This window comes from Neomonachus schauinslandi, chromosome 8, assembly GCF_002201575.2.
Source record: "Neomonachus schauinslandi chromosome 8, ASM220157v2, whole genome shotgun sequence".
NCBI lineage: Eukaryota > Metazoa > Chordata > Mammalia > Carnivora > Phocidae > Neomonachus > Neomonachus schauinslandi.
Window position 1 is genome coordinate 86799792 of NC_058410.1, and position 12973 is coordinate 86812764.

The 12973-nt window shown below is 37.6% G+C and overlaps 1 protein-coding gene across 1 annotated transcript in view; it reads right to left on the minus strand.

Moving 5' to 3' along the window:
- The window catches only part of ADGRB3 (adhesion G protein-coupled receptor B3), a 709573-nt gene that overhangs the window by 382183 nt on the left and 314417 nt on the right, over positions 1–12973 (minus strand). Inside the window, exons 9-10 of the mRNA XM_021691966.2 lie at positions 4549–4650; positions 4074–4180 (exon numbers count right to left, since the gene is read on the minus strand). Coding sequence (XP_021547641.1) covers positions 4074–4180; positions 4549–4650 — 209 coding nt within the window. The remainder of the gene's footprint in view (positions 1–4073; positions 4181–4548; positions 4651–12973) is intronic.

Consider the following 12973-nt stretch of genomic DNA (forward strand, 5'->3'; position numbering starts at 1 on the left):
TGTGTGTGTGTGTGTGTGTGTGTGTGTGTGTGTGTGTGTGTGTGTGTATAAGCATGTATTTATATATGTGTAAAAGAGTGGGAGGGAGAGAATCAGAGACAGAGAGAGAGAGAGAGAGGAGAGATGGAGGTAGGAAGAGGCTGTCTGTGGTTGCCCAGGTATACCAGACACAGGGGGATTTGTTTATTTAATCCAAGGAAAGACTGCCGCACTTTGTCCACAATTTTCATCCTTCTTCTTCAAAGAGCTTTATGAGTAACAAGAAATAGTTTTTTCAATTTGTCTGATTCCTGTGCCTGTTTCTCGATGGGTTCTAAAATTACTTCTACTTTATTTGGTATAAAATTCAGAAAAATATCCCAGAATTTGAAAAGGAATATTAGCATATGAGAAAATATGAAATTTTCAAGAATCTTATTACACTTTATTCTTCTACCCTCAATGTTTTAAAATTGTGTGCATTTGTGACTTGTCTTTTTTATGAATAACAGCTGGATCATGTTTAATTTTATATCTTATAAGGTTTCAAACAACTTCATGATTATTACCTTATTGAAATTCCTCTGCAATGGCCAAATAATTTCATAAAATAATGCCATCAATCACTCCACATTTCTAGATATTTTTGGGCTAGGAAAATTGCACATGAGGGATAATACTTATTAATTTCACCTGGTTAAAATTCATGAACACTAAGTCTGGTGTATCACCTGAGAACCCTCCAGCTGCCAGTATGCTCCTACTGATTAGAAAAGTGGCAGAGTCATTCTTTATAAGCATCTATGGAATATTTAGTATATGCTTAGCAGTGTGTTAGTCACTAGATAAATAAAGATTAAAAAAAAAAACTCAACATGGTTTCTGTCCTTAAAGAATTCAAAGTAAAGGTTCAGTGTAACGGATTAGTGATTTTATGTATTAAACTGATTAACCACCCCATCTGTCTACCTCAATTGGGTTATAATTATGAGAGTTCACAGAACATACTCAACTAATGTTTTAACTGATGATAAATGTCATTTCAAACTTAGTTTATGACTATAATTTTGTAAAAAGGGTATTTAAAGTAGGGTAATCTATGTGTATATGTACATATATTGTACATGTGTATATGTACATGTGAAAGTTGGAAAACACAGCTCTACCTATTTAAAATAATTCTCTGCAGTAGGTAAAAATTAATATTTAATGAGCTTTATGATTATAGAGGTGGCAAAAAATGAAATCCTTCAAAGTAAACAGAACAATTAAATTGTGAAATAGTAAATTTTACTAAAGGAGAATTTGTGGGTATCAGAACTGGTCTTTATTGCAAGTGCTATCTAGTTTTGCTACTCAGACAAAGCATGAGAAGCAACAGAAGTAAGAGTATGAAGGGAATTTGGTTTCATTTCCATCTCCAACAGACTTGTTAGAATACACATGACTAAGTCGATGTATTAGGTAAGCATTATTTAAGGCATAGATTGGTCCTATACTTCCCTAAATATGTAAAGGAGACATGATCCATAGGCAAGTACTGGATTGTGTGTATGTGTGCATGTGTAAGTGTGTGTATATTTCTGCATGTGTGTATATAAATATAATTCATGTGTGAAAATATATATGATATCAATCTTACATAGATATCCATCTATCCATTTACCTATCTACCTATCTACTCCTCCATCTCTATTTATTTATATTTTTCCGCCTTTACAGTTCACATTAATAATATGTTGAGTTCTAAAATTTTACTCTTTTTGAGATATCTTAACTTGTATTTTCTGTACATGTAGATATTAATACTTCATGGTTACAAAGTTCTTTTATAATTTAAGCATTTCACGTATATAGTATGTCATCTGCTCTTCCCTAAAATCTCCAGAGACATTAAAATGATGCTACCAACTTCAAATAAACCAAGACTTGAGATCACATGACTTTTCTGAAAAACATACCACCTGAATCTGCCCTCATTACCAGGATCTAGGGCAGATGATTTCAAATCAAAAGTTCAGGAGGTTGCATGGCCTCTAGAAAAGACGTTAAGCTTTGGAGCAATTGTACCTGGACACAACTTCCATTCTTTGCCTCACAAAACTGGATTGCTCCTCTGTAGATTTTCAGATTCTTTGTATGCAAACCAATGCAGGGATATCCACCTTGCTTCTTGTAAGCATTGGAGTTGGTTTGTCAAAGTGCCCAGGTGAGTGTCTAGTACTTTGTAAGAGCTGAATACACCAAGACCGCCTTTTATTCTACAATACCATGCATCTGATTCATGCATGCCAGTCAACAAAGGCATATACACATTGGCTGTCAAATTATTGATTGAATGATTTCTATGGAATTCACAATTTGAGATCAATTCTTCTATTTCACAGAGTGTTTCTGTTTCTGTCCATTATCAGATGACCTGCACTCACAGAATGCAAACTCATTTAAATATTACTATATAAAACACTGAATTTAGATAGTAAAAAATTTCTGGAAAGAAATGATATTATGTATTAATAAATTCATAAGATTTGACTTATGATTTACTTAATACACGCAATTATTCCCATTCATTACTGTGGATTAACAAGAATCGAATATGGACATTATTAAGATTAAGTAAACAAAGTCGAATGTCTACAATTAGGGAAAAATAAAATTCATTAAAATTAAATTCATTAGGAAATTTTTGGTTAATCTTAATTCTGAAATATACTGGTCTGAGTATTAACAGTTATTAATAAAAAAAATTTGCATTTCATAGTCTTATATTTTATATTATGAAACAAAGCTATATATTATATTCTGTGTATACATATAAATGTATTTTAATTTTGACAGAAATAAGGTTCAGTGAAGCCAAATATCATCAATTACCAATATACACATAAATATATGTTATTAAATGTAGTATTTGTGGGTAACCAGCATATATTGACATGCATGTGAGTATTTCTGTGTGACACACATTATATCTATGTATCTGTGCATATATATATATGTATATATTAATAACAGGAATAAGGCTCTGAGTAGTCAAATAATCATCAGGTCAATTCCTATTACTGATTTGGTAAGTAAACATATTAGCATTTGGTTTTCAGATTTTCTTAATATGATATTTTTTGTTTTCTTGATAATCAAATATATTTACTTCATCAATATGGGTTATTATTCTAGGAGTTAAATCTCCATCCACAAGCAAGAATCTTCTTTAGGTTTTTTTTTTTTTTTTAAGAATTATACGTATTTGTGAGTGACAGTAAAAAATTAAAAGAAAACATAAACGCAACAAAAGTTAAAGTTTTTTAACTAAACATCATCCCTGTCAATGTTCAACTTTCCAGCTGGCTCATGAATATATTTGTTATAAACTCCACAATGTTTACTCAATGTTTATTCATTGATGGAGTTCCTCCCAATTGTCAGGATGAAATGACAACAGTCTCCAATAATGACAATGGCTTGCACTTGTAAAATACCAAGCAAAATTTATTTGTGCTCAAAATATTCACACATCATATTTTGTGAATAATTCAATGATGTGTGGGAACAGAGGGGCTATTTTTGAAAAATTTGGCCCCCTTAATCTTTTGCAAGTAATTAATTTTCTCTGGTGCAATAACACTTTCATTTTTTCAATGTCTTAATGTCAAAATGCAGTGAGAAATTTGATACCTATGTGACACGGCTTATCATTTCTGAAGTACTAAAATGTTAAAGAATATAATTTAAAAATGTATGGTATTTTGAAGTAAGTCTTATATACTATTTAATGCAGATTTGTGCTAATCATGATACATAGTGTAACGCCTATAGATAAAACTGAGTAACAAATTTTGCTCAGGCCTTGTCCCCATTAGACAAGGAATTCTTTCATTTTAATAGCAGAAACCGTAAAAACCCAAACCCTAGGAACTGAGCAGTTTAGCACTGACTTATAAAAATTAGCTTTCTGTCACATCACTTTTTTCTTCAGGCATTTTCTCAGAGATTTTGGCTGATTTGATTATAAAGCAGAAGGTTAAATTCTCACACAGTGATCATTAGGAAAAAATAAACAGAGCAAGTACTAAAGCTGGCTTTGCACCTACTGAATGCTGCAAGTGTCTGTACTCATTTGATATGCATCTTGCAAAGCTCGGCTGTTCCCAGAAGGCCACTCCATGAAGACTGAGAGAGCAGCGTCTGCTAGTGGTGCCTGTGCGTCACAAAGAACAGAGAGAAGCTTTATAACAGAGATGCTAGAAGGCATCACATAACTGGGAGGGAGGCTAAAGAACTGGGTTTGTACATTTTCCTGCCTCAAAAAACATGCATATGAAAATATTACGTTGATGATTTTTATAGTGCATGTAAATCACACTGAGAAACCATTGCATTAGCAGGAATTTCTAGGTCTCTTCATTGGCTCCATCTATGAAGCACTTTACTAAAATTGCTTTATTAATTGCTTACTGGAGAGATTTATTTATGGATATAGGATAAAAGCATGACTTCAGAAGCAAACATAGCATGCTGTTCGTGGATGGCGATCATAATTTTGTTGGGTGGGTCATCATACTTTACCTGTGGCATTCAGCGGGCACTGATTGAATGCCAAGTTGCCTGCCGGGGTCCTTTTCCACACCATTGACATCAGATAATCCTCTGGGCATATTTCATAAGGTGCTGCAATTTAAAACAGAGGGATTTGAATGCCAGCAATGTTTGTTTTTCTAAATATTGGCAATAAATAGTCCTCAAATGCATCTATCTGCAGAGCTCTTTCATTTTCTTTAAAGTATATCGTTTACTGAGATGTTAGCGATGTCTTCATAAACCAAAAAACCACCACATTTCATTATCTATGAAATCGTCACAAAAATGTTCTTTCTTTTGAAAGTGCTTACTATGGAGACTTTTTTAAAAAGTCATTTGAATTTGCTTATAAATTGAACATTACATTCAAGCCTATAAATCAAAAATCTTTCCAATATTCATGTTTTGAAATATTGTGCAATAAAATGATTTCCAATAAACTGAAAACCATATTTGAATTATTAACTCTAAGTGTTAAGAGGAAATAAACACAAAGGGCAAGAATATGTAACTTTTTATTCTTCATACAAGAGCAATGATGTCAATCACACGACATCATATAAAAATGAACTGATTTGATCTTTTGGCCTTTGTATTTTCAAAAACTCAATTTAATTACTGAGATGAGAAAGTTACAGGGAATTCCAAGAATAACAGAGGTATACCAGAAATATTTTAATAGCAGGCCAAAGGACTTGTGAAGTCTGTCTATACCGTGTTTTGCATTAAACCTCACACCTTTCTCCTAGAAAGAACACACCAGTCCTTTCTCTAGACACACCTACTCTTGTGCCTTTCACACAGCACTGCCACGTATATGCTCACATATTTGTGTTCCCTAGTTGCCTGGCATCTTGTTATCTTCTCATCCCAGTATCTCCTACCTAATGGTTTGGTGCACAGAAGTTGTTCAAAATTGAATAAATAAATGAATCAATATTTGATATATAAATACTTTTAATAAGTAAATAAGGACCAAAAAAATAAGTACCTAATATATATATATATACATACGTATATGAGTGTGACTTCCAGGGAGAGACAATATACTATTTAATCCATGATAATCATAATCTACAGATACTGATTCTACTTCAGAATTTATGAGCTCATTAGGATACATTATAATTACCAGTGGGGAAGAATACAATTTGAGAAACTACAATCTTGAAATAATATTTTCTTTATCTGGGATAGCAGGGCTGGAAGCATCTTCTCTTCGTGGGGTGGGGATCAGACAAAATGGGCAAAGTGGTTCCCAGCTGGCTAGTCTCCATGGTCAGTGTGGAAGTGGGTGGTTGCAGGTGCTTGGCTGGTGGTAACTGCGGCATCCCTTAATTTATTTTTCTGCTGTTTCTGTTCTCGTGATATTGGAGGAAGGAGTCTTGTGGAGGGGCTGTCCCTACCTTTGCATGAGTTGTACCATTTTTTTGTGATTTTTAAAAAATTTTATTATTTTATATTTTTCATTTATGGTGACTCCACCTCTATTCATCACCACCACTCCCAGGCCAGACTCGGTGTCAAATCCTGCTCTTGGTTCCTGGGAAAGGGCCAGGCCAGCCTGAGCACTCCTGCCCCCTGTAACAGCCTGGACAGGTTGAAGGGCCCTGAAGGGCACACTTGGCTCCTGAGGGGGGAGGGGTGGTGATGACTCCCCCTAACCCCTTCCTCCTCCATTTGTTCACTTCTATACTTGGTTTTCCTCTGGTACCATCATGTAGTAAAAAGAATGTTTAGAATCTGAAAATTAATAATAATAATAATAATAATAATAATAATAATAATAGGGACGCCTGGGTGGCTCAGTCGGTTAAGCGTCTGCCTTTGGCTCAGGTCATGATCCCAGGGTCCTGGGATCGAGTCCCGCATCGGGCTCCCTGCTCCACGGGGAGCCTGCTTCTCCCTCTGCCTCTGCTTCTCCCTCTGGAAACTGTTGTCTAAGTATTTTAATGCGAACCTAGACTATTAACTCAGCATGAGGGCATTTATCTTGAATAATTGGAAGTAGCCAAGAGAATATGCAGGAAGTCAAAGCAAAGGCTACTGAGTCAGGATTCTAGAATCTAGTCCTACAGATACCTCCAAGCTCGGTCACCTCAGACAAGCCTCTTATTTGAGGGCCTTGGTGCTCTCATCTGTAAAGAGAAAGGATGTGAAATAGGTGATCTTCAATGTCACTTTCAGTTCTAAAATGTCCACATGTTTAAACCATTCCTCTTATCTTGTCTTATCTGTCCAGGCTGTTAGAGGGGGCAGGAGTGCTCAGGCTGGCCTGGCCCTTTCCTAGGGCCCAAGAGCAGGATTTGACACCGAGTCTGGCCTGGGAGTGGTGGTAATGAATAGAGGTGGAGTCACCATAAATCAAAAATATAAAATAATAAAAATTTTTAAAAATCACAAAAAAATGGTACAACTCATGCAAAGGTAGGGACAGCCCCTCCACAGGACTCCCTCCTCCAATATCGCAAGAATAGAAACAGCAGAAAAATAGATTAAGGGATGCCGCAGTTACCACCAGCCAAGCACCTGCAACCACCCACTTCCACACTGACCATGGAGACTAGCCAGCTGGGAACCACTTTGCCCATTTTGTCTCATCCCCACCCCACAAAGAGCAGATGTTTCTGGCCCTGCTACCCAGTCCAACCTCCTGCTATATAGCCAAAGAGGCCAGGGCAGTGTCTCCTGAGAGGAAGGGTGACAGTGTCAGGAAGAAAAGGCAAAGCCCAGAGATGAGACTGTGAGAGGGAGGTTAGTCACTGCTAGGCAGCTAGGTGGTGCCCAGATTAATGACTATGAAGGGGAAATAGTAGGAAGAAGGAAAAGTTAGCACATGTTGGAGCCACAGTAAGAATTCGATCAGTTTGACTTCTGCTCCCAACTCTTACTTGCTATGTTGCAGTCAAGCCTTGATACACACCCTCTACCCAGTCGTGTATTGGCAACACATATGTGTTTCTTTGGTTCAGATGTCTTTCTTGGGCTTTAGACTGGCACATCCAACTGCTGAGTGACATTTTTTACTGATTGTTCTCTCTGTTCCAAAGAAATCTCGGACTGAATCTGCCTACACTTCAACTCCTACCATTTTTCTCCCTAATGCTGCTTGTTTCCTCTCCTTATATTCCCTAACTCTGTTAATGATACCTCTAATCTTATACCCATAACTAAACCCATCAGATTCATCTTCTATTTATCCTTCTCTTCCCTTAACTTACCATGATTCTAACTCCATTGCTTACCCAAGCATCCATCCTGTCCCATCTGAATGAGGGGAACAACCTCATTGGTTCATTCAGCATTGACCTGACACGTGCTAGGCTCTGTTCTAGGGAAAATCAATGGTGCATGAGAGCAGCGCTCTCTGCCTCATGGAGCTTTCAGTCAACCAATTAAACATACCATTATTTGAGTACAACTATGATAAGCTCTGCAATAGTTAATACAGAATGTTATTTCAATCTAAACTTTGAAGAATGGAAACAAGCTTCCTGGAGCAAGCAACACTTAACTGTGACTGACTGTGTGAAGGGCAGCAAGCGCTCTAGGCAGAGTGAACAGTATGTGCAAAGGCCTGGAAGTAGAGAAGAGGTTGGGGCCTGAGACCAGTGGAGCTGGAGGGAACAATTTTAGGAAGAGTGTGGAGTGATGGGCTGGTAGACAGGCTAACATTAGTGCCTGCAGGGCCTCGCAGGCAGCTACAGAAGGGTTAAACAAAAGATCAACATAATTCAATTTTTAATTTTAAGAAGATCGGTTTGCTTTCTATGGGTAACAGGGATGGGAGAGCAGTAGGTCGGGCAAGACAATTGAAGAGGTTAATGTAGTGCTTCAGCGCTGAAATGATGGTGGTCGGAAAGATGAAGAAAAGGTGGGCACAAGATAAATTTAGAAAGTAGTAGGGTTAAGGATGATGCCTGCTTTCTCAGCCAAAGAACTGGGTATAAAGTGGAGCTATTTATTCTCTCGTATCTTCTACCTTTAATCCAATTTTCATGCCATATTAACAAAGTAATCTCCCAAATGAAGTTTAATCCCATAACTTGGGCTTAAAACCTTTCCATGGTTCTCCAGGACTGACAGGATAAAGATAACTATGCTCCCTGTGATAAATAAAGGCCCTTCTAGCAAGCTCCAAGCTAGCATTCCAGTTATGGCTCATATTTATTCTCCTATGCATCAGCCACACAGAATTAATTGTCATCCTCCAAATATTCCACCAGGTCACATTCTCCTGTGTTTCTGTAAATGTCAACCAAAACTACTTTAGAATATAAAAAAGAGGAAAATCATAATAAATGTTAAAAACTCACAAAGGACATCATGCATAGTTTATTACATAATCGAATTCCATGTAAAACAACTAGTCCATTTTTAGTAAAGACATACCAGTAATTAATCTCTTAGTACCATTACACCTAATTATTCTTTTTTTTTGTTCCATCTACACATCAACTTCTGTTCAAAATCTCCCTCATTAACTCTTCATTTTTAATCCTTCACTTTCACTTCACTTGTATTTTTTTTTTCTGTTTTCCAATGTTTTTAAACTTAGCTTCATTGATGAATTTTGAGAAAACTGGTTGCTAGAGCATTCAATTTTTGTTTCTGATTTAATCTTGACACAAAGCAATGAAGAAGCAATTGGCAACCTAGAATTCCTCATTCCCCTGTTGTGGTTTCAGAAAGCTTTTCACACCTATTGTTATTCTGCCAAAAAGTAGCCCCCTTTCCTGCGCCCTTCCCCCACCATCGGCTGTGTGGTCAGAAACTCGGGTAATTGCAAGCGTTAACCACTAGATGGCACGGGTGGGCCAACAGGGTGAAATGTTTACCGGGCTCGCCCTGAAAATGATGAGGTTCAAAATTAAGGTGGGCAGAAGTAGTAACTGTCAGCTGGGGAATATGGGTTAGCGCTTTTTTTTTTTTAAAGGTACAGTACTTGGGGAAAAAATAACATTTCTTCTTTTCCAGTAAGTACGACGTTTAGTGATAAAACTAGCCTCAGTTACAAGGCCTTTCAATCTGGCCTCTTACCTCAGCTCCCACCCTCTCCACATTCTGCCCCCCACCCCCTTCTGCTACACTGACCCCTTTGATGCTTCTCCAATCCTCCAGGAAGGCTTCTACCTCAGAGCTTGTGCACTTGCTCTTTCTTTCCAGGATATCCCTCCCTCTCCTGCCCAAATGTCTGCATGGTTTGTGTCTTCACTGCCTTTCATCTTTGCTGAAATCTTGCCTTTTCAGGGATTTCCTGACTTCTCTCAAACACTCCCACACCTTCCTCTGTTTTATTCTTCTTCAAAATGCTTGTTAACCTTCTAACTTCTGCATCTTTTTTTTTTTTTTAAAGATTTTATTTATTTATTTGACAGAGAGAGAGAGTGCAAGGAGGGAGAGCGGCAGACAGAGGGCGAGGGTAACTTTTGCATCTTTTTTCCTAGCTTTCTTACTTTGCAGTATTATTATTAGTTTATTTATTGCCTTCTCCCGCTAGAAGTGAGCACCATGAAGACAATAATTTTTCTGTTTTGTTTCACTCCTAGAGCACATAAGTACTTAGAACTCTAGCAAATGGGGCGCCTGGGTGGCTCAGTCGTTAAGCGTCTGCCTTCGGCTCAGGTCATGATCCCAGGGTCCTGGGATCGAGTCCCACATCGGGCTCCTTGCTCGGCGGGAAGCCTGCTTCTCCCTCTCCCACTCCCCCTGCTTGTGTTCCTGCTCTCGCTGTCTCTCTCTCTGTCAAATAAATAAATAAAATCTTTAAAAAAAAAAAAAGAAATCTAGCAAATGGTAGGTGAATGCCTATGAACACACTCATATAGTTTAAGCCAAAAATTACCAAATACTTTCAAAAGATCTATTTTTGGTACACCTAGGTGGCTCAATCAGTTAAGCATCCCCCTTTGGCTCAGGTCATGATCTTGAGGTCCTGGGATCCAGCCCCAAATAGGGCTCCCTGCTCAGCAGGGAGCCTGCTTCTCCCTCCCCCCTCTGCTCCTACCCCCTGCTTGTGCTCACTCTCTCTCTCTCTCTCAAATAAATAATCTTTTTTTTTTAAAGATCTATTTTTCCATTACCTCAGTACTTAAGATGATAGAAAATGAGATGATTCTGCAAAGTACTGAGGACAGTGTGTATGAGTGTGTGTATATCTGTGTGTAAGTAGACCAGCAGTAGGTTAAGAATGTTCGCTTAGGAAAAGAGAGGGAGGTTAACTACTATAGTTTTCTTAAAAATTAACAAAAATGGGTTTCCAGGGTACCAGATATTGACAAAAGTTGACTTTTGTAGGGCTGTGTCTGACTTGGTAAGAGTCCATGGAACCCTGTCCAGAATTCTCCAGTGTGATCTATATATATCCAACCACAGTCCTCAATTATTAATTTCCATTTTCCTAATGACAATGTATGGCCTACGTCAACCAGACCAAAAAACAAAACAAACAGTATCACAGTAATTTTTTAAACTTAAAAAAGTCAACACACTTTGTTTTTCTCCATCAATTCATAAAGCCTTGGATTCATTGTGCTTCTTGTAGATGGAAACACAGTGCACAAATAATAAGAAAGGAAGATGATAGAGGAATCATAGATTCAAATTTGCAAATTTGCAGGGTTTTCAGCATTTTAGTAGTAATGTCAAATCCCATCTGCTTAAAATATTTCAACAAAGGTCATATGGCATTCATTGAAGATTGTATCTTTAAAAAGTGTAGTTCAGAAAATATGTGTATTTATGCTCATACCAAAAACAAAACAGCCTAGATATTAAAATAAAAATTTATTTTCTTCCATCTTAGGTTTATGAAGCCCCCAGTAGTAGGAAACTTTCTGGGCTCTCCTCAGTGCCCCTTATGGAATTCATTCATTATACAGATACTTACTGAGCACCCATAATGTCCCAATCACCTTGTAAAATACTGCACATAAAGAAAACGAACAAAAATAGCCAGGGTCTCTCAACTCGCAAGATGGTGAGGGAGACACTAAGAGGAGAAATTTTAATACAGTGGATGTCCACTATGATCTGAGAAGTTCTGGCTGCTCTAGGAGTACTCTGGGGGAGAGTATATCAGTAGGAGATTTCCAGAAAGGATAAGCAGGAGTTGGCCAGTGAGGAAGGGAAAAGTGTGCCTTGGGAACCACATGTAGGAAGACCCAGGCAGCAAGGAGAACCTGGTATATCCAAGAAATTGGGAACATTACAGAATGGGTAGAGGTGGTACAAAGAACATTTCAGAATGGCTCAAGGTGGTACAAAGAACCTGGTATATCCAAGAAATTGGGAACATTTCAGAATGGCTAGAGTACAAAGTTGGGGATGAGTAGAGGTGGGTAATTACCAGAGGGGGAGGGGTGACATATGATAAGATAAACTATGAGTTTGAATTTAAGGGCAAGACAAATTTGTTATAATGTGTTGAACACTATACATGCAGTTTGGGGAATGGATTGAAGGAAAGTGAGACTGAAGGCAGGGCCTGTGACAACCTAAATGGGGTAATTAGGGAAGGGGCGTGGCATAACGGGAAGTGGAAACAGGAAGGGAAGCCAGTGGATTCAAAAATCTATCTAGGACAGAGAATGGGCTGGGCTCCAGGGCTGGATGTAGGAGGCGAGGAAGAGAGAGAAATAAAAGATGAAAGCCAGGTGTCCAGGAAGAGTGCAGTGCTACAGCCTCAGTTAGAGCACATGAGGAAGATACCGGTTGGGAGGGTAGACGCGGAAAATAGTTTTGAGTTTGAGGTATTTGAGCACCTCTTGGTATTATCAAAAAGGCAGTTGGTGTATGGCACTAAAGCTAAGACAAAAACATAAGCTAAAGGGAGAGATTTGTGTTAAATATTTTTTTTCCCATTCAATGCTACCGATGTATATTTTGTAAATTAGAAAATATACAATTAGCTCACATCACTATGCTCAAAATAAAAACGTATTATTGTAGGGCAATATGAAGGACTCTTGTTTTTTGTGCCTTAGCAAAATGGAACAGCAACTCTGTTCATCAGCTGAAAGATCCCACTGTTTGCTATCACTAGTGCAAAGATATAAAAACCCATTTGTAAGATACAACTGTACTTGAAGTCACAAGTATGTAGTTAGCATGCTGTCTTAAAACAAGGTAGCAATTACCTAGTGATTAGCTGTTAATCTGTCTATTCAAACTGATATTCTGTCTCTTAAAAATAGCAAAAATTATACAGGGCTTAAATCAATTTGATGTGGAAAATTAGTTTTCACCCCTATGCTAGAATTTCAGCATTAAAGAGAAATTGGTTCTACACTGTAGAGTTGGCATGCAGGAAAAAAAAAAAAAGAAGGAAGGAAGGAAGGAAAGAAAGAAAGAAAGAGAGAGAGAGGAAGAAAGAAAGAAAGAAAGAAAGAAAGAAAGAAAGAAAGAAAGAAAG